This window comes from Nycticebus coucang, chromosome 19, assembly GCF_027406575.1.
Source record: "Nycticebus coucang isolate mNycCou1 chromosome 19, mNycCou1.pri, whole genome shotgun sequence".
Classification (NCBI taxonomy): domain Eukaryota; kingdom Metazoa; phylum Chordata; class Mammalia; order Primates; family Lorisidae; genus Nycticebus; species Nycticebus coucang.
Window position 1 is genome coordinate 28,271,323 of NC_069798.1, and position 21,631 is coordinate 28,292,953.

Consider the following 21,631-nt stretch of genomic DNA (forward strand, 5'->3'; position numbering starts at 1 on the left):
AGGGAGCCCGGTCACCCGAGAGCCAGGAGCAGGGGCCGCTGGGGAGGCGGGACTCCAGAAAGCGCGGCAGGAGGTCCCGGGGCGCCAGGAAACCCGCCGGCGGGGCGGGGAGCGGCCGGCAAGAGCTGGCAACTCACCTTTCCGCAGCTCCCGCTCCCACACGGTGACTATGGGCCGCGAGTGCTTGCGATGGTGGATGAGCCACAGGGACAAGGTCTGCACGCTCTGCTGCGAGTTGCTTAACTCAGACAGCTTCTTCTCCAGCGCCGCCTCGGAGAAGGCGGACATCCCTCCGACACCACGTTCACGCCGTCCCACGCGGTGGGGCCGAGAGGAGGGGAGTTTCGCCGCCCTCGCCGCGGCCTCGCCCCCTCACCCCACCCTTCCCCACGCCTTCACCGCCTCTACCACCGCCACCTCCAAGTCCGTCTGCAAACCATCAAGATGGCGTCTGGCCGGCAGTGACGTCACCACCCACGTCCCGCCCCTCCCGCTACAGCCCTGCCGAGGGGCGGAAGCAGCTCTGCCGAGAGGCGGAACCATTAGGCGGAAGGGGCTTGGCCGAGCAAGTGCGCGGAAAGCGGACGGGGGCGTGCCACCTGGGTTGGGTTCAGAGGCGGGAGCCGGGGATTGCCTGGTCTGAACTTCCCCACCCCCGGGGGGTAAACTGCCAAGTAAGCCGTGATTCCAAATCTACATAGGCTTACACGCTTTGGTGTAAATTGGTGCAGCCACATTGAAAGGCTGTTCTATGATCGGTTACATTTAAAAATACACCTTCTCTGGGGCAGCGTCTGTGGCTCAAGGAGTAGGGCACCAGCCCCATATGCCGGAGGTGGTGGGTTCAAACCCAGCCCTGGCCAAAAAAAAATACACCTTCTCAGCAATTTCACTAATTGTTGTCAATGCTAGAAAAACACCAGCATGTTTGCACCAGGAGCTGTATGCTAGTTCTTTGGTAGAACGCAGTAACAGTAAAAAATTGGAAGGTTCACAACAGGGAAATAGCTAAATTGTGATATATCCATATTCCAGAATACATGCATCAGTTTAAGTTGTAGAAGCAAAAGAACTGTGCGTTACTTGCTTTTTAATAGTATGCATTTTATATGAATTCACAAGTATGTCAATACATAGCAAAGGTCTGGAAGTACACACCACATTAATAACAGCTTCATGGAGATCAGAATTGGAGCCCTAATGTTGTGTCAGTATTGTATTGTTTTCATTTATCACGAGAAGAATGTGTTCATGGGTCAGATGTTGTGGCTCACACCTGTAATCCTAGCACTCTGACAGGCCAAGAAGAGTGATTGCTTGAGCTAACAAGTTCAAGACCAGCCTGAGCAAGAGCAAGACCCCATTTCTACTAAAAACAAAAACTGAGGCAAGAGGATCTCTTGAGCCCAGGAGTTGGAGGTTGCTGTCAGCTATGATAATGCCATGCTACCCAGGGTGACAGCTTGACTCTGTCTCTAAATAAATAAATAAGAATGTGTTCATGTATTTCTTATGCAGTTAAAATTAACTTCAGAAATCTCATAATCCAACACATTTTGACATTTTACTTGTCTTAACTATAACTCCCAAAGGAAACAAAAAGAAGAATGCTGTCACATTCTAGCTATACAAGAAACTTTCAGAAAGATACATAAGAAACCATCTTTTGAAGCACTATTGAAGAGTTTTACACCAAGGAGATATCAAATATGTTTATTTGTTGTTTTTTGTTTGTTTTGAGACAGAGTCTCAAGCTGTCAGCCTGGGTAGAGTACCATGGCATCACAGCTCACAGCAACCTCAAACTCTTAGACTTAAGCAATTCTCTTGCCTCAGCCTCCCAACTAGCTGGGATTACAGGTACCCGCCACAACACCCGGCTAATTTTTTGGTTATAGTTGTCATTGTTATTTGGCAGGCCTAGGCTGGATTTGAACCCTCCAGCTCTGGAGTGTGTGGCTGGTGCCCTAGCTGATGAGCTAAAGGCACCAACCCTTGACTGTAGTTATTTATGCCTTTAGATACTTACGACTTTTTTTCATATTGTTATGTCCAGGAGTCCCTCCCCAAAGAACACACCACCAGGTAAGTTGAATTAAAGAGGAGTCCTTTTATTGAAGAGCAAGCAGAGCCAGCATTTGAGCGGAAGGTGGGAAGATGGCAGATTCCTCGGGGCGCAGGTCCAGGAAGCTTGCCTTGGGTGGTCCAAGCATTCCTAGTGGAGCCAAGATGAAAGGAAGAAGAGTACAAGAGTACAAGAAGGTGGAAGAGTCGTTGAGTCCTGGTACTTGCAGTATGACAAGAAAACAACCAAAAAGGCTCTTGCTGCAGATGCCTTAAAGCCCAGTGGGAACGTATCTGAAGGAAGAAAAAAACCAAGCCTGGGGCGGCGCCTGTGGCTCAGTCGGTAAGGCGCCGGCCCCATATACCGAGGGTGGCGGGTTCAAACCCGGCCCCGGCTGAACTGCAACCAAAAAATAGTTGGGCGTTGTGGCGGGCGCCTGTAGTCCCAGCTACTCGGGAGGCTGAGGCAAGAGAATCGCTTGAGCCCAGGAGTTGGAGGTTGCTGCGAGCTGTGTGATGCCATGGCACTCTACCAAGGGCCATAAAGTAAGACTCTGTCTCCACAAAAAAAAAAAAAAAAAAACCCAAGCCTGCTCCAAAAAAGCAAAGACAGAAGTATGGTGAGAAAGACTCCACAATTAGAAAAAACAAAGATGTCAAAGAAAACTGAGTCTACGTCATTCTCTGCTCCTGGGAAAAAGAGCCCAGACTTGCCTGAAGAAATGGAGATGATGGAGTCCCAAACAATACTGCTGACATTGCTGGCAGTAAAAATTGAGAACAATCTTTCTAAGTTCGAAGAAACAGCAGAACAAAATTTATTAATATTGTGTAAAGAAAAGGAGGGCAGCGCCTGTGGCTCAGTCGGTAAGGCCCCAGCCCCATATACTGAGGGTGGCGGGTTCAAACCCGGCCCCGGCTGAACTGCAACCAAAAAATAGCCGGGCGTTGTGGCGGGCGCCTGTAGTCCCAGCTACTCGGGAGGCTGAGGCAAGAGAATCTCTTCAGCCCAGGAGTTGGAGGTTGCTGTGAGCTGTGTGATGCCATGGCACTCTACCGAGGGCGATAAAGTGAGACTCTGTCTCTACAAAAAAACAAAAAAAAGGAAAAGCTACAGAAAAAGGCCCATGAGCTGAAGCGCAGACTTCTCCTCTGTCAGAAGCAGCAGGAGCTGGCAGACATCCTTGATGCACATATAGAGATGCTCAGCCCCTTTGAGGCAGTGGCCCAGCGTTTCAAGAAACATACAAGATGTTTGCAATGGCCCTGGACACCACCCGGCATGAGCTACCTGTGAGATCCATCCACCTGGAGGGAGACAGGTAGCAGTTCTTAGACTCCCTACAGGCTGAATTGACAACCACTCAGCACCTCCTGGGAGAACTTGGTATTGGTAATTCAGAAGAAAATGTGCAAGTGCTGGAATTACTGAGCGAACTCAAGGATCTTGAGCTCTGAAAGTGCTTTGCCCAGGTGCTGGAACTCTCTGCTGAGAGGAGTAAAGAGGCTGCCTTAATAAACCAAGAAGTTTGGGAAGAGGCTTAGGGCCTGGTGATCCCCAGCCAGTGGTATTTCAGTTAAGAAGGTGCTTGTAAAGAGTCCCAGGGAGCACGTAAGAGCACACCCCATTCTGAGGACAACACGAACAAGCCGTGCATGCCGTGAATCCACACTCAGGCCATGTTCACCAATCCAAGCAGAGACCTTTCCTTAAGCAGTCAGGAAGAAAGCCCATTTCATAGCTCTAGTTCCAAAAGGGATTTGCAGTGTCTTGTAGGTGACATTCAGGACATTAAATTACTTCATACACTACCTTAGTGGTATAGCTATTTTTGTATGATAAACTTTTTTGATACTTAAAAATAAACCTGTTTTGGCTTGGTGCCTGTGGCTCAGCAGCTAGGGCACCAGCCACATACATGGGAGCTGGCAGGTTCAAATCCAGCCCAGGCCTGCCAAACAAAAATGACAATTGCAATTAAAAATAATAATAATATATATATGTGTGTGTGTGTGTGTGTGTGTGTGTGTGTGTGTGTTGTGGCAGGCGCCTGTAGTTCTAGCTACTTGGAAGGCTGAGGCAAGAGAATCACTATGCCCAAGAGTTTGAGGTTGCTGTGAGCTGTGACGCCATGGTACTCTACCGAGGGTGACATAATTACATTCGATGTCTCAAAAAATACATAAATTACATTTAAAAAAAAAAAAGAGCAGGCCAGTGACTGCCTCAGTGTTCAAACATGGGTTTTCTGAGTGCAGCGCTGAGTTGTCTGAGGCTCTGACTTTTATAAGGCAAAATTTTTCCAGGGGGCAAGCAAACATAGCAGTTAGGGGAAATCTTGAGAGCACTTAGTAATTCTTTTTACAAAACAAATATAATCTACAATGTCCTAAGGTAATGTAGGGAGGGGGACTCGCAGATGAGGGTCATAAACAACATGATCATAAAAAGCGATAATCACCAAGGATATAATCAGTAACCTACATCAATAACAATCCTAGTTAAATGCATTCACAGTTATACAATGGGAGGGCAAACAATAACAATCCTGGTTAAATGCATTCACAGTTATACAATGGGAGGGCAAACAAAAGTAACCAGTTTTGAAGGTAATAGAATATAACAGAAAAGGAGTAAACAGTAAAGTGGAATCAAACTTGCTCCTTTAGAATTTCCATATCGTATATAGATGGCATGAAGACCACCTTAACATAACCATGAGGGATGTGGTCACAAAAATAGTGACTTTCTACACAATACTAATAATTCTATGGGGCGGCACCTGTGGCACAGTGAGTAAGGAACCAGCCCCATATACAAAGGGTGGTGGGTTCAAACCCAGACCTGGCCAAACAGCAACAAAAAAGCCAGGCATGGTGGTGGGCACCTTTAGTCCTAGCTACTCAGGAGGCTGAGGCAAGAGAATTACCTAAGCCCAAGAGCTGGAGGTTTGGCACTGTGATGCCACAGCACTCTACCGAGGATGACAAAGTGAGACTCTGTCTCTAAAACAATAATAATAATAATAATAATTCTAACAGTTCTAACCAGGTAGGCTTAAAATACCATGCAATGGATGGGAAGGCAAGTGGAACTGGTTTTTTCTTTTAAAGCAAAACAAGAGAATTGAATCAGGCCAGCTTTACCTTCTCAGGAAAAAGAATTATATCAAAATGGAGTTAGGCTTGCTTCTCTTTCACCCTAACAATATCTCATCTCTAAATTGGAAAGGAGGAGATAATATGATCTCTATTCATGCCCACATGACCTTATATACAGAAATCATAAAGAATCTCTAAAAAATTAGCAAAATTGGAGCAGCACCTGTGGCTTAGTTGGTAAGGTTCTGGCCCCATATACTAAGGGTAGCAGGTTCAAACCTGGCCCCAGCCAAACTGTAACAAAAAAATAGCCAGGCATTGTGGCAGGCACCTGTAGTCCCAACTGTTCGGAAGGCTGAGGCAGGAGAATCACCTAAGCCCAGGAGTTGGAGGTTTCTCTGAGCTGTGTGATGCCATGGCACTCTACTGAGGGTGATAAAGTGAGACTCTGACTCTACAATAAAAAAAAATTAGCAAAATTATAGGATATGTGAATAAGATCAATACACAAAAACGCTAATAATGAAGAACTTGAAAATGAAATTAGGAAAACATTTTCTTTACAATAACATCGAAAAGAATAAAATACTGAGGAATAAATTTAACCAGGGACCTATATTTAACTTGTATAAGACTAGTATACTGAAAACTACAAAATAATGTTGAAAGAAATCAAAGACTTAAAGAAGTACAAAGACATCGGGCGGCACCTGTGGCTCAGTCGGTAAGGCACTGGCCCCATATACCGAGAGTGGTGGGTTCAAACCCAGCCCCGGCTGAACTGCAACCAAAAAATAGCTGGGCGTTGTGGCGGGCACCTGTAGTCCCAGCTACTCGGGAGGCTGAGGCAAGAGAATCGCTTAAGCCCAGGAGTTGGAGGTTGCTGTGAGCTGTGTGAGGCCACGGCACTCTACCGAGGGCCATAAAGTGAGACTCTGTCTCTACACAAAAAAAAGAAGTACAAAGACATCCTGAGTCCATGGATTGTAAGACTTAATATTGTTAGAATGGCAGTACTACCCAAAGCAATCTTCAGATTCAGCACAATTCATATTAAGATACTTTTATTCAGAAATGGAAAAGCAGATCCTAAAATGCATGTTGAATTTCAAGGAAGCTTGAAGAACGAAAACAATCTCAAAAAAGAAAAACAAAATTGAAGGACTTGTACTTTTTGAATTCAAAATACATTTCAGGGCGGCGCCTGTGGCTCAAGGAGTAGGGCGCCTGTCCCATATGCCGGAGGTGGCGGGTTCAAACCTAGCCCTGGCCAAAAAATAAAAAATAAAAATAAATAAATAAATAAATATATATATATATATATATATATATATTTCAAAGCTACAGTGATCAAGAAATTTTTTTTTTTTTTTTTTTTTTAGAGACAGAATCTCACTTTGTCGCCCTCAGTAGAGTGCCATGGTGTCACAGCTCACAGAAACCTCCAGCTCTTGGGCTTAGGCAATTCTCTTGCCTCAGCCTCCCAAGTAGCTGGGACTACAGGCACCAGCCATAACACCCAGCTATTTTTTGTTGCAGTTTGGGGCCGGTTCCAACCTGCCACGCTCGGTATATGGGGCCAGCGCCCTACTCATTGAGCCACAGGCGCCACCTCAAGAAATTTTTTTTGTTGTTGCAGTTGTCATTGTTTTAGCTGGCCCGGGCCAGGTTCAAACCCTCCAACCTCAGTGTATGTGGCCAGCACCCTACCTACTGAGATATAGGCACCCTACCCACTGAGCTACAGGCACCGGGTGTAGTACTTTTCTATAACAACCATCTTCAGTGAACCAAGAGTCCCTGCAGCCAGCCAAGGAAACAATGGCCAGGTCCTGTAAACAAAAAAACTAGCCAGGCATTGTGGCGGCCTCCTATAGTTCCCAGCTACTTGGGAGGCTGAGGGAAGAGAATCACTTAAGCCCAGGAGCTTGAGGTTGCTGTAAGCTATGATGCCACAGCACTCTACCCAGGACAACAAAGTGAGACTCTGTCTCAAAATAAATAAATAAATAAATAAATGCTGTTACCAACTTAAAAAGCATAAAATTGCCAAAGGGTTGATATGATATTGGCCTTTCAACAGAGAACATGTGCTCTCTTAAAATTAAAATGTCATACTTGCATCCCTATATATTCCTTGGAACCTTTAATATTAGTAAAACGTTCCAGTAAACAAAAAAATTAGGAGCTTAGGTACTGTAGCTGATAACTCCAATACGTGTAAATTCTGCCTTATAGCCATTGTCAGATCAGATGATTCAACAGCTCGTCTTCCAGCAAAAGGAATATGAAGCTGGGAGTGGTGGCTCATGCCTATAATCCTTGTAGTCTGGGAGGCTGAAGCAGGTGAATCACCTGAGCTCAGGAGTTTGGGATCAGCCTAGCAAGAGCAAGAGTGAGATCTAGTCTCTACTAAAACTAGAAAAACTAGCCACGTGTTTGGCAGGCACCTGTAGTCCCAGCTACTCAGGAGGCTGAGGCAAGAAGATGGCTTAAAGAGTTTGAGGTTGCTGTGAGCTATGATGCCACGGCGCTCCAGGCTGGGAAACAGAGTGAGACTCTGGGGGGGTGGCGGGGAAAGGAATATGAACTACTAACTTGAATAACAGATGATGTTCTCAGCACAACCTGATGATCAATGGAACCTTGACAATGAATCTGACACAGAATAATGTATTCTGAAGAATGAGTGTGGGTGAACATTAGGGAAGTTAGGATTATGGGAACAGAGTTAGAGTTAGATAGATGTAATAATGAAATCATTGTACACAAAGTTTTGTGATCGGGGTCAGGTATGCAGGATAATGGGAGAGGACATGAGCATCCACAAAGAACGTGTTATACCAGGGGCTTCACAAGACAGCGTGGCACTGAAGGAAAGTACTACCAAATCCAAAAATGGGGGGGGGACCAGATATGTAGCAGCACCCCTCGCCCCCTACCATAAGAATGTGACCTTTTGTAACTGTCCTAGGAAATAGCCCCGAGCTGAAGCAGATAACTGGTAACTGGTTCTGAAAGAAAAAAGCTAAGCAAATGTTTAACTGCTGATCTTGTCTTAAGACAGATGAGTAATGAACCAGAGTTGTTCTTATCTGGAAAAGCCCCTATGTCTGCTACCCCTCCCTAAAGCCCCTGCTATGTCTGCTACCCCTCCCTAAAGCCCCTGCTATGTCTGCTACCCCTCCCTAAAGCCCCTGCTATGTCTGCTACTCCTCCCTACTTTGTGGTTTTTGCCTTTATAAGCTTGTAAAAACTGCTGTTCAGGGCTTGACTCCTCGGCTCCTAAAAGAGTTGCAAGTCAAGCCCCAGCATGCTGGAATAAGATTCCTCTTGCTGTTTGCATCAAGCGCCGTCTCTTGCGGTTGATTGGGGTCATCATCACTCAGGGCAGAGTGGGGGGTCCTGCCCCAAGTCTTTCAGCACAAACATCAAAGAACTTCAGGACAAAGGCCTGCAAAAGCCTGACTGAAATCAGGGAGGGCTTCAGGAAAAAGATCCATAAGGGCCTGGCTGAAGCCAGAAAGGACCCCAGGAAAAGGTCTGTAAGGGCCTGTCTGAGGCCTGACAGGGCTTGAGAAGCCATTTTAAGATTAAGTAGGACAGCATGTACAGCTGACTCACTGAGCAGGAAAGACTAGTTCTTGTGGGTGTGAGATAAGAGGATTCAGCTTTTTTCTCCATGGCTCCTGAGATGGGTAGGGCTTCAACTAATGTGCCCCACGGGAACACAGAGGTTTAACTGGGTGATATCTAGCCTTTTCCTTTGTTTTCTGTAATCCTGTTAGTGATTGATAAGTATTTTAAGAAGTAAAGTAACGAAAATAGCTAAAGGGTAATTGGGTGGGTAATGGAGAATAAGGGCATGAGAAACTGCAAGGATGCGTATGTCGTTGTTGTGACAAAGACCCATTTGCTGATCAAGGGAAGTAATAAAAACAGAGTGCATCTGGATCAGGCTGTTGCTGTCTCTTGCATATAGGGTGTCGGTCCTCTGGGCCCATTCTATAAATTATACTCTATTTCTATTGTCTTTATTTTCCTCATTTCTCATCACTGCCAAGTATTGGAGACACTCACAGGTTGTGTGGGGGCTGGCTTCCTACGGCTAAGTTTATCTGTCCTAAGAAAGTAAAAAGATGGCTCGGCGCCTGTAGCTCAAGCGGCTAAGGTACCAGCCACATACACCTGAACTGGCAGGTTCGAATCCAGCCCGGGCTCACCAAACAACAATGACGGCTGGAACCCAAAAATAGCCGGGTGTTGTGTTGGGCGCCTGTAGTCCCAGCTACTTGGGAGGCGGAGACAGGAGACTCACTTGAGCCCAGGAGTTTGAGGTTGCTATGAGCTATGATGTCACAGCACTCTACCCAGGGCAATAGCTTGAGGCTCTGTCTCAAAAAAAAAAAAAAAGAAAGAAAGAAAGTAAGAAGATAACTTTGGTTGTTGACAGCTAGGCTGCAATCTTCCTAATGAAATATATGTTATATCCACATGATATAAACAATAATTAGGTAAGCCCATTCTGTGACTGTAGTGGAACAAGACAGAATTAAGACCACTCTGAAACCATTAAAATTGTGACTATCTCCTCCTTATACTAAGATGAATGAATACAGGTTCTTCACCAACGACATCTCTAGCCCCACCTTAACCTCTGGCCTCCTACATAAAAATTACCAAACATCTACCCAATCACACTATTGCCCCTGCTCCTGACAGTGCCCAATCTAGAACTGACCCTGTTATCCCTAAAATCTTAGAATCATTCTGCACAAGTTGAAATTGTATAATGAGCCCATCCCAATTCCTTCTTAACAACATATCCCATAGCTTCTGTGGTGTATTCTCTTTCTTGCTGCAATAAGTTAAACAAACCTGACTTTGTTTTACTTTATGTGGTTTTTGTGGTCTCTTGCTGGTTCATTTTAACACAGGATATACATTAAAGTTGTTTTGTTTTGTTTTGTTTTTGAGACAGAGTCCCAATCATTCCCCAGCTAGAGTGCAGTGGCATCATCGTACCTCACTGCAACCTTGAACTCCTGGGCTCAAGCTATCTTCCTGCTTCAGCCTCCCAAACAGCTAGGACTATAGGTGTGCACTGCCACACTCAGCTAATTTTTTTTTTTTAGAAGAGATGGGGTCAAAAAAAAAAAAAGAAAGAAAAAAGAAAAGTGGCTCAGTGCCTGTAGCTTAGTGGCTAGTGTGCCAGCCACATATCCCGAGGTTGGTGGGTTTGAACCCAGCCTGGGCCTGCCAAGCAACAATAACAACTACAACCAAAAAATAGCCGAGCATTGTGGTGGGCACCTGTAGTCCCAGTTACTTGGGTGGCTGAGGCAAGAGAATCGCTTAAGTCCAGGAGTTTGAGGTTGCTGTGAGCTGTGACACACGGCACTCTACTAAGGGTGACATAGTTAGACTCTGTCTCCAAAAAAAAAGAACGGAAAAAGTTCAGTTCTTGCTCAGGCTAGTCTCAAACTCCTGACCTCAAGGAATCCTAAACTACCATACCCAGTCTACATCAGACTTTTTTTTTTTTTTTGAGACAGAGTCTCACTATGTCACCCTCAGTACAGTGCTGTGGTGTCACAGCTCATAGCAACCTCAAACACTTGGGCTTAAGTGATTCTCTTGCCTCAGCCTACTAAGTAGCTGAGACTACAGGCATCTGCCACAATACCCAGCTATTTTCTGTTGCAGTTGTCATTATTATTTTAGCTGGCCTGGGCCAAGTTTGAACCCTCCAGGCTTGGGGTATGTGGCTGGCACCATAACCACTGTGCTACAGGTGCCAAGTCTACATCAGACTTTTAATAATGGTTAACTCTATGGGTAAGAATGCAGGTAATTTCTTCTTTCCATGTATATCAGTATGGTTTGATTTTTTTTATCAAAAGCATGTAATAGTTATAAAACGTGAATATAATAAATATATTTTGAGGGAGGCAACTGTGGCTCAGTGAGTAGGGTGCCAGTCCCATATACCGAGGGTGGCGGGTTTGAACCTGGTGGCGGGTTTGAACCTGGTCCCGGCCAAACTGCGACAAAAAAATAGCCAGGCGTTGTGGCGGGTGCCTGTAGTCCCAGCTACTCAGGAGGCTGAGGCAAGAGAATTGCCTAAACCCAAGAGCCGGAGGTTGCTGGGAGCTGTGATGCCACAGCACTCTACTGAGGGCGACAAAGTGAGACTCTGTCTCCAAAAAAAAAAAAAAAAAAAAAAATATATATATATATATATATTTTTTTTTTTTTTTTGCAGTTTGGCCAGGGCTGGGTTTGAACTCACCACCCTCAGTATATGGGGCCGGTGCCCTATTCACTGAGCCACAGGTGCCACCCCAATAAATATATTTTGACTGGGAAAGGGGGAGACCTCAGCTGGCTCCTCTTTGCATGTAAGACCATATTTTAGTACGGTATACAAGACTCATAGGAATGCAGTCTGCCATTCCCTGCAGGTCCATTGCCAGTATATTCTTGAATGTCCAGAAGTGCCAAATGTCTCTATTTCCACAATCCTATACTATTCCATTTACCACTGCCTTCTATTCATTAAACATGTACAGCACTCTTCCTACAGCACTCTAACCTCCTCCACCACCAAAATGAAGAACTTTCTTTTAAAATTTGGTTTGAACTAATACAAGGATAGATAAACAAAATGTGATATATAGAAGCATGCACTGCATAACATTTCAGTCAGCGACAGATTACATAAGATTATAATGGAGGGGCCGGGCGTGGTGGCTCATGCCTATAATCCTAGCACTCTGGGAGGCCGAGGTGGCAGAGCCTGAGCCAGAGCAAGACTTTGTTTCTAAAAATAGCCAGGTGTTGTGGCAGGCACCTGTAGTCCAGCTACTGGGGAGGCTGAAGCAAAAGAATCACTTAAGCCCAAGATTTGGAGGTTGCTGTGAGCTATGATGCCCTGGCACTCTACCATGGCTAACAAAGTGAGACTTTGTCTCAAAAAAAAAAAAGATTATAATGTGGAGCTAAAAACGTCCTGCTACCTGGTGATGTCTAACTGTCACATCATTGTAGTAGCACAACCCATTACTCATGCACTGCTAGTCCTATAAAAGTCTAGTATGTATAGTGATGTAGTATAGTACATAATAATTGATAATAGTCATAAACCACTGTTACTGGCTTATATATTTACTGTACTATACTTTTTTTTTTTGCAGGTTTTGGCTGGGGCCGGGATTGAACCCACCACCTCTGGTATATGGGGCTGGTGCCCTACTCCTTTGAGCCACAGGCGCCGCCCCTTACCGTACTATACTTTTTTTTTTTTTTTTTTTGTAGAGACAGAGTCTCACTTTATGGCCCTCAGAAGAGTGCCGTGGCCTCACACAGCTCACAGCAACCTCCAGCTCCTGGGCTTAAGCGATTCTCTTGCCTCAGCCTCCTGAGCAGCTGGGACTACAGGCGCCCACCACAACGCCCGGCTATTTTTTTTTGTTGTTGCAGTTTGGCCGGGGCTGGGTTTGAACCCGCCACCCTCGGCATATGGGGCCGGCGCCCTACTCACTGAGCCACAGGCGCCGCCCCGTACTATACTTTTAATCATTATTTTATTTTATTTATTTTGGGTTTTTTTGAGACAGTCTCAAGCTGTTGCCCTGGATAGAGTGCTATGGTGTCACAGCTCCCAGCAACCTCAAACTCTTGGGTTTAAGCGATTTTCTTGCTTCAGCCTCCCAAGTAGCTGGGACTACAGGCACCCAGCAGAATGCCCGGCTATTTTTTTGTTGCAGTTTGTCCAGGGCTGGGTTGGAACCTACCACCCTCGGTATATGGGGCCGGCACCCTACTCACTGAGCGACAGGTACCGCCCTTAATCATTATTTTAGAATGTATTTCTTATACTTACACAAAAAACAAGTTAACTGTAAAGCAACCTCAGGCAGGTCCTTCAAGGATGTGAAATGAAACTAAGCTAGTGCCCTTGGTGAGTGAAAGAAGGGTGGTCACACTCCCTTTGTTCCCAAACAGGGCAGCTGCAGGTAAACATCCTGCCTGTATCTCTGAGCTAGGATGGCTGATGTATCTGGAGTGGGCCAGAAAATTCCTCACATCAGCTGCCTGGGAGGAGTATCCAATAGAAACTTCTGGTTTAGGCTTGAAAACTACCCAACTGGGACTCAGCTGTTTTCAACCAATCAGCACCAAATGAATTTAATTCTTTATTTGCGCATGTAGACCTGATGGAGGACTTGAGCAGGACCTTTCTCTATGTAAGCCACATCCCCTTTTCCTCTGGAGTGTGCTTTAATTTTACATTGGAGGCTGTGTCTCCCAAGCTATATATTATTTATTTTTACAAAATAAAGCTCTTCTTTGCCTTTCCTCTGCTAACCTCATGGTCTTTTATTAACAAGGAGGTATTAGAAAAAGGCATTGTCATAGCGTATGACAACTCTGTGTGTGTTATTTATTGCCCCTGAAGATCTTCCCGTGGGACAAGATGCAGGGGTAGAAGACAGTGATACTGTTGATCTTAACCTTGGTGGGGCCTAGGCTAGTGTGTGTGTGTGTGTTTGAGACAGAGCCTCAAGCTGTTGCCCTGGGTAGAGTGCTATGGCATCACAGCTCACAGCAACCTCCATGCAACTCCTGGGCTCAAGCGATTCTCCTGCCTCCACCTCCCAAGTAGCTGGGACTACAGGCACCCGCCACAATGCCTGGCTATTTTTTGGTTGCAGCAGTCACTGTTGTTTGGCGGGCCCAGGCTGGATTTGAACCCGCCAGCTCAGGTATATGTGACTGGCGCCTTAGCCGCTTGAGCCACAGGCGCCGAGCCTGTTTTTGTTTTAGAAACTGGTCTCACTCTGTCGCTTGGGCTAGAGTGTAGTGGCATCATTATAGCTCATTGCAATCTCAAATTCCCAGGCTAAAGAAATACTCCTGCCTCAGCTTCCTGAGTAACAGAGACTACAATGTGACCCACCACACCCCACCCAATGTTTTTTTTTTTTTTTGAGATAGAGTCTCACTTTGTCACACTCAGTACAGTGCTGTGGCATCATAGCTTACAGCAACCTCAAACTCTTGGGTTCAAGTGATTTTTTTTGCCTCAGCCTCCCAAGTAGCTTGGAGTACAGGTGCCTGCCACAACATCCAGCTATTTTTAGAGATGAGGTCTTGCTCTGGCTCAGGCTGGTCTCGAAACTGTGAGCTCAGGCAATCCACCTGAGGATTACAAGCATGAGCCACACCAGTCAGCCTCCCAGCCTAATGTTTTTTTTTTTTTTGAGATAGAGTTTCTTTATGTTGCCCTTGGTAGAGTGCTGCAGCGTCACAGCTCACAGCAACCTCAAACTCTTGGGCTTATGCGATTCTCTTGCCTCAGCCTCCCAAGTAGCTGGGACTACAGGCGCCCACCACAACGCCCAGCTATTTTTTGGTTGCATTTGTTTAGCTGGCCTGGGCCGGGTGTGAACCTGCCACCCTTGGTGTACGTGGCTGGCACCTTACCACTGTGCTATGGGCACTGAGCCAGCCTAATGGTTTTGTGTCTGTCTTTAACAATAACAAACAGGCTGGGTGTGGTGGCTCATGCCTGTAATCCTAGCACTGTGGGAGGCCAAGATGGGTGGATTGCTTGAACTCATGAGTTCGAGGCCAGCCTGAGCAAAAGCAAGACCCCGTCTCTACTAAAAACAGAAAAACTGAGGCAGGAGTTTTGCTTGAGCCCAAGAGTTGGGTTGCTGTGAGCCATGACGCCATGGCACACTACCCAGGTGACAGCTGGAGACTCTTATCTCAAACATAAATAAATAAATAAATAAATAAATAAATAACAATAACAAATTTCTAATAGAAGAAAACTTACACAATAAGGATATAAAGAAAGTATTTTTTGTACAGCTATACAATGTGTTTTAAGCTAAGTGTTAATTAATACAAAAGATTCCAAAATTTAAAAATTATTTAAAAGTTTATAAAGTGGGTGGCGCCTGTGGCTCAATGAGTAGGGCACTGGCCCCATATACTGAGGGTGGCAGGTTCAAACCTGGCCCTGCCCAAAACTGCAACACAAAATAGCCAGGCGTTGTGGAGCACGCCTGTAGTCCCAGCTACTTAGGAGGCTGAGGCAAGAGAATCGCCTAAGGCCAGGAGTTGGAGGTTGCTGTGAGCTGTGTGAGGCCACGGCACTCTATCGAGGGCAATAGTGTGAGACTCTGTCTCTACAAAAAAAAAAAAAAAAAGTTTATAAAGTAAGAAAGTTTTAGCAAGCTCTGGTTAATTTATTATTGTAGAAAGAAAAATATTCCCCTACAACTGTAACGTGGCCTTAGTGCACAGTGTTTAAAAAGTCTCCAATCATATACAGTAATGTTCTAGGCCTTTACATTCATTTACCACTCTCTTGTTCACTCACCCAAAGCTGCTTCCAGTCTTGCGAGCTTCATTCATGGTATGTTACCCATACAGGTATACCATTTTTTATCTTTTATTATGTATACTGTACTTTTATTGTACCTTTCTTATGTTTAAATATACAAATACCAGGGTGGCGCCTGTGGCTCAAAGGGGTAGGGCGCCAGCCCCATATGCCGGAGGTGGTGGGTTCAAACCCAGCCCCAGCCAGAAACTGCAAAAAAAAAAAAAAAGAATTTCGATCCTTTTGTAGTTCATAAGAGTGATGATTGGGTTTTCATGCGCATGCGTGAGATGTGCCTCCCACAAATCTTGTTACGACGTCGGCACATTACCCGTCTGACATGAACTTGGAAAAAAAAAAAAATAAATAAATAAATATACAAATACCAGTGTCTTACAGTTGCCTACAGCATTCAGTACAGCGACATGCTATATAGGTTTGTAGCCTAGGAGCCATGGGCTATGTACCACACAGCCTAGATAGGTAGTAGGATCTACCGTCTAGGTTTGTGTAAGTATAGTCTATAATGGTTACACAACAACAAAATTGTGTGTTGACCATTTTCTCAGAACCTATCCCCATCATTAACCGACGCATGTTGTTTAGCTGTTGGGTATTTATATTTATTTAGCCATAAAAAGGAATGAAGTTCTGATACATGTCACAACATAGGTGAATCTTGAAAATATCGTGCGAACTGAAATAAGCCAGGCACAAAAGGGCAAATATTGTATGATTCCACTTATATGAGGTACCTAGGATAGACAAATCCATAAAGACAGAGAGTAGAATAAAGGTTTCCAATTATTGGGTGGGAGAGGGGAATAGTGAGTTACTGTTCAATGGGTACAGAGTTTTTGCTTGAGATGAAAAAAAGTTCTGGAAATAGTGGTGAAATTATATACTAGTTTAAATAGCTTTGTGGATTAAACAAAGTTTTTGTACTATGAACCACCAGAAAGCAAAGGTGTCACTTTCTCAGCCTCTCGTGTGGACAAGTGTGGTTGTTTGGCATCACCGTCATTCATGACTCTGAATTTATATCATTGAATTTATATGCAGATTTATGTAAAAATTTTATGTTTGGGTTTCTCACATTTATTCACACTTGAGGATGTAACAGTAAAAAATATGACATATCTATCTAGCATGCATGGAAAAGTTATATTACAGTGGAAGGGGACTGAGAAAATCTTTTTTCCCTTGTGGACACTGAATTAATTATGTATTATGTGCCTGAATTTTGACTGCGCCCCATCAAGTGAAGTCAGGTGTGGAATTTTCCACTTGTTGCATACTGTTGGAAATCAGTAAGTTTCAGATTCTGTAGCATTTTGAATTTGGGATTTTTGATTAGGAACCTTCAACTTGGCCAGACACAGTGGCTTATGCCTGTAATCCTAGCACTCTAGGAGGCCAAGGTGGGCAGATTGCTTGAGCGCAGGAGTTTAAGGCGAGCCTGAGCAAGAGGGAGACCTCATCTCTAAAAACAGGTGGGTGCCTATAGTTCCGGCTACTTGGGAGGCCGAGGCAAGAGAATCACTTGAGCACAAGAGTTTGAGGTTGCTGTGAGCTATGATGGCATAGCACTCAACCCAGGGCGACTGAGTGAGACTCTGTCTCCAAAAAAAGAAAAAAAAAAGGAACCTTCAACTTGTGTTCACATTTTGAGAGCGATAATTCATTCATGTGGGAAGTTGGCCTATACATTACATGACACTTAACAGCATCCTGACCTCCACCTAGGAGGTGGAAGGTGTAAGATGGGTCAAGATGCAGAGGTGGAAGACAGTGATATTGATGGTATTAACCCTGTGAAGGCCTAGGCTGTGACTAGCAAACTCCTTCACTCCCTGTGACTACAAAATATGTCTCCAGATATTGCTGCATGTCCATGGGGGGCAAAATTAGCCCCAGTGAAACTGCTTTTTCTTTTGGCGATAAGAGTCTCACTATGTCACCCTTGGTAGACTGCCGTGGAGTTGTCACAGCTCACAGCAACCTCAAACGCTTAGGCTTAAGCGATTCTCTTGCCTCAGCCTTCCCAGTAGCTGGGACTACAGGTGCCCAGCACGATGCCGGGCTATTTTGTTGTTGTAGTTGTCACTGTTGTTTAGCAGGCCCGGGGCTGGATTTGAACCCGCCAGCCTGGGTGTATATGGTCGGCACCCTACCCACTGAGCTATGGGTGCCACCAAAAACTACTTTTTAAAAACTGCCCTGGAGAAATGCAATGTGGAGATTTGCTTTCATGTCTGTCTTTGTTTCTAGTCTGTGAAATCCTTAAGGGCCCAGATAGCTTGTTCTTCATCTTAGTGTAACTAGTGTCTGATTCTGAGTGGGAACTTCATAGCAAGAGCTCTGGAAGGCCAGGTGAACTTTGGTAGATCTTCACAGAACTTTTAAGAAATCTGAGATCCAGCCCTCTATGTGCTGCTTTTGTGTGTGTGTGTGTGTGTGTGTGTGTGTGTGTGGAGACAGTGTCTCACTTTATTGCCCTTGGTAGAGTGCCGTGGCATCACACAGCTCACAGCAACCTCCAACTCCTGGGCTTAGGCGATTCTCTTGCCTCAGCCTCCCGAGTAACTGGGACTACAGGCACCCGCCACAAGGCCCGGCTATTCTATGAGGTACTTTAATCCCTTCTTTTTTTTTTTTTTGCTGTTTGTGGCTGGGGCCGGGTTTGAACCCACCACCTCTGGTATATGGGGCTGGCACCCTACGCCTTGAGCTACAGGCGCCACCCAACTTTAATCCCTTCTAAAATAGTCCAGTCCTTTATCCCTTCAGCTTCTGTTAAAAACTCAAGTAATTGACACTCATCTCTCTGTAGAGGGCCTCATTTTGTTAAAGTTTCTTTCCTTCTTTTTATTCTGAGACAGAATCTCACTCTGTCAACCTGGAAATGCTGTGGTGTCACAGCTCACAGCAACCTCAAACTCTTGAGCTTAAGTGATCCTTTTGCCTCAGCCTCCCAAGTAGGCCCCCACCACAATGCCCAGCTATTTTTTCTATTTTTAGTAGAGATGGGGTCTTGCCTTGGCCTCTCATGCTAGGATTACAGGCATGAGTCACCCTGCACAGCCCTTGTTAAAGTTTTTTTTAGAGACAGAGTCTCACTTTGTCACCCTCAGTAGAGTGCTGTGTTGTCACAGTTCACAGCAACCTCCAATTCCTGGGCTTAGGCGATTGTCTTGCCTCAGCCTCCCGAGTAGCTGGGACTACAGGCACCCACCACAACACCTGGATATTTTTTGTTGCAGTTTGGCCGGCACCGGGTTTGAACCCACCACCCTTGGTATATGGGGCCAGAGCCCTACTCACTGAGCCACAGGCACCATCCTTCTTTTTTTTTGAGACAGAGTCTCACTATTTTGCCCTGGGTAGAGTGTGGTGGCGTCACAGCTCACAGCAACCTCCAACTCTTGTGCTTAAGTGATTCTCTTGCCTCAGCCTCCCAAGTGGCTGGGACTACAGGTGTCCGCCACATCAGGTTATTTTTTGGTTGGAGTTGTCATTGTTGTTTAGCAGCCCTGGGCCTTGTGGCTGGTGCCCTACTCACTGAGCTACGCATACCAAGCCCCTATTAAAGTTTTATGGTGAGCTGAAGCTTGCTCACTCTCTGACTCTATTCATTATCCGATTTCTACTCTCTGAATTCTTATTTTACATTCACATTATAGCCCTTCAGATATATGAAGACCACCACGAGATTCACTCAATTAATTAACAAATATATACTTGAAAGGGAGAGGAGTCACCACTGACATGGGAAACTGGCCTGTTCTATTGACTAGCCCCTCTGTAGTATTAGGAGCTTGGCTGACATCACAGATGGTCTGTTTCTGAGAACGTACACAACCTCATGGAATACCTATAATACATTAGAACAGGCTACTGTATGATCTTGGTAAAGTGAGATTAAAAAAAAAATAAGACCACTCCATAAATCTTATCTAAGCACAGAAGAAAAAAAAAACACCAAGGTCACTGTGTAAACCATAAATAAACCCTTCTCTCTGCTAACATTAATTGCTGCTTCTTTACCTATTATATGCTAGGTAAAGTTTACTCTACTCTTCCCTCCTTCCATATAAAGCTCATTAAGATATCACTGGGCACATACACTGAGGCTGGGGGGTTCAGACCTGGCCTGGGCCAGCTAAAACAATGGTAACAACAACAAAAAAAAAATAGCTGGGCACTGTGGCATGCGCCTGTGGTCCCAGCTACTTGGGAGTCTGAGGCAAGAGAATTGCTTAAGCCCAAGAGTTGGAGGTTGCCGTGAGCTATGACGCTATAGCACTCTACCCAGGGTGACATCTTGAGACTCTGTCTCAAAAAAAAAAAATCCTATAGAGAATTATTCCTATATTTCTATTATTCCTATATTTTTGATAGCATCAAATCCAGAGCAAACCCACTTCCTTGAAACATCCCCTAAATCTCCTATCCTAAGCCCAAATCCTCTTCCCAAGTTGTTCCATGGTTTCCCTTGGTTGTGTAATCTCCCTCATTGTAACAAGCCAAAACCTAACTTGTTCAACTACCAATATGTTCTTGGGGTCTTTAGCTGGACACTGACACATTGAACGCATGACCAAGGCATTAGGGATATAGCAATAAATAAGACAAAAAAAAAATCTCTGGCTCGGTGCCTGTGCCTCAAGTGGCTAAGGTGCCAGCCACATACACCAGAGCTGGCGGGTTCAAATGTAGCCTGGGCCCGCCAAACAGCAATGAAAACTACAACCAAAAAATTAGCCAAGTGTTGTGGTGGGCACCTGTAATCCCAGTTACTTGGGAGGATAAGGCAAGAGAATTTCTTAAGCCCAAGAGTTTGAGGTTGCTTTGAGCTGTGATGCCACAGCACTCTACCCAGGATGACAGCTTGAGACTCTGTCTCAAAAAAAAAAAAAATCTCTGCCTCGCTCAGAGCTTCCATGGAGGTAAAGAATGAACCACGGGGCCAGGCATAGCGGCTCATGCTTATAATCTTAGTACTCTGGGAGGCTGAAGCGGGTGGATCACCTGAGCTCAGGAGTTTGAGACCAGCTTGAGCAAAAACAGACCTTGTCTTTACTAAAAATAGAAAAACTAGCTTGGCATTGTGGCAGGCACCGACAGCCCCAGCTACTCAGGAGCCTGAGGCAAGAAGATCCCTTAAGCCAGCGGTTCTCAACCTGTGGTTGAAACCCCTTGGTAATAATAAAAATACATCACAGCATTAGGAAGGTTGAGAACCACTGCCTTAACCCCATGAGTTGGAGGTTGCTGTGAACTATGATGCCATAGCACTCTACCCAGGGCAATAGATTGAGACTCTGTCTCAAAAAAATAAATAAAATAAAATAAAATAATGAACTATATGTGTTAAGTATAATATGGAGTGCTGGCTGGGCGTGGTGGCTCACGCCTGTAGTCCCAGCGCTGTGGGAGGCCGAGGCAGGTGGATTACCTGAGCTCAGAGGTTCGAGACCAGTATGAACAGCAGTGAGCCAGAGTAAGACCCCATCTCTACTAACATCAAAAACAGCCAGACGTTGTGGTGGGCTTCTGTAATCCCAGCTACGGGGGAGGCAATGGGACAAGGCAATGGGACAGAGCATTGGCAGAGGAACAACATTTAAAAAAAGAAGAAAATGAACAACAACAACAACAAAAAGTACTTCAAACGAAGAAGAATGAACAAGCAAGTTGAAATTAAAAAAAAAAAAAAAAAAAAAAGAACATGGAGTGTTAGTTAAGCTATGTGCCATGGAGAAAAGTTTGGGGAAATAAGAATAAAAGAGCTCAGTCGGTAGGGCGCCAGCCCCATATACTGAGGGTGGCGGGTTCAAACCTGGCCCTGGCCAAACTGCAACCAAAAAATAGCCGGGCATTGTGGCAGGCGCCTGTAGTCCCAGCTACTTGGGAGGCTGAGGCAAGAGAATCGCTTAAGCCCAGGAGTTGGAGATTGCTGTGAGCTATGTGAGGCCATGGCACTCTACCGAGGGGCATAAAGTGAGACTCTGTCTCTACAAAAAAAAAAAAAAAAAGAATAAAAGAGCTAAAAAGTATTGGAAT

At 45.1% G+C, this 21,631-nt stretch overlaps 1 protein-coding gene, 1 non-coding gene and 1 pseudogene across 4 annotated transcripts in view; 2 read left to right on the forward strand and 1 right to left on the reverse strand.

Moving 5' to 3' along the window:
* The window catches only part of RPRD1A (regulation of nuclear pre-mRNA domain containing 1A), an 86,894-nt gene extending 86,428 nt beyond the window's left edge, over positions 1-466 (reverse strand). For all 3 annotated transcript variants that reach the window (XM_053571442.1, XM_053571441.1, XM_053571440.1), the window contains exon 1: positions 138-466. In XM_053571442.1, coding sequence (XP_053427417.1) covers positions 138-288 — 151 coding nt within the window. In that variant the 5' untranslated portion in view covers positions 289-466. The remainder of the gene's footprint in view (positions 1-137) is intronic.
* Positions 467-3,160: 2,694 nt separating this feature from the next.
* Positions 3,161-3,729, forward strand: LOC128571689 (HAUS augmin-like complex subunit 8; annotated as a pseudogene).
* A 12,073-nt stretch (positions 3,730-15,802) lies between these two features.
* LOC128572217 (small nucleolar RNA U13) lies at positions 15,803-15,906 on the forward strand. The gene has a single exon (XR_008376121.1). It is a non-coding gene; the product is annotated as a small nucleolar RNA U13 (small nucleolar RNA).
* The last annotated feature ends 5,725 nt before the right edge of the window (positions 15,907-21,631 follow it).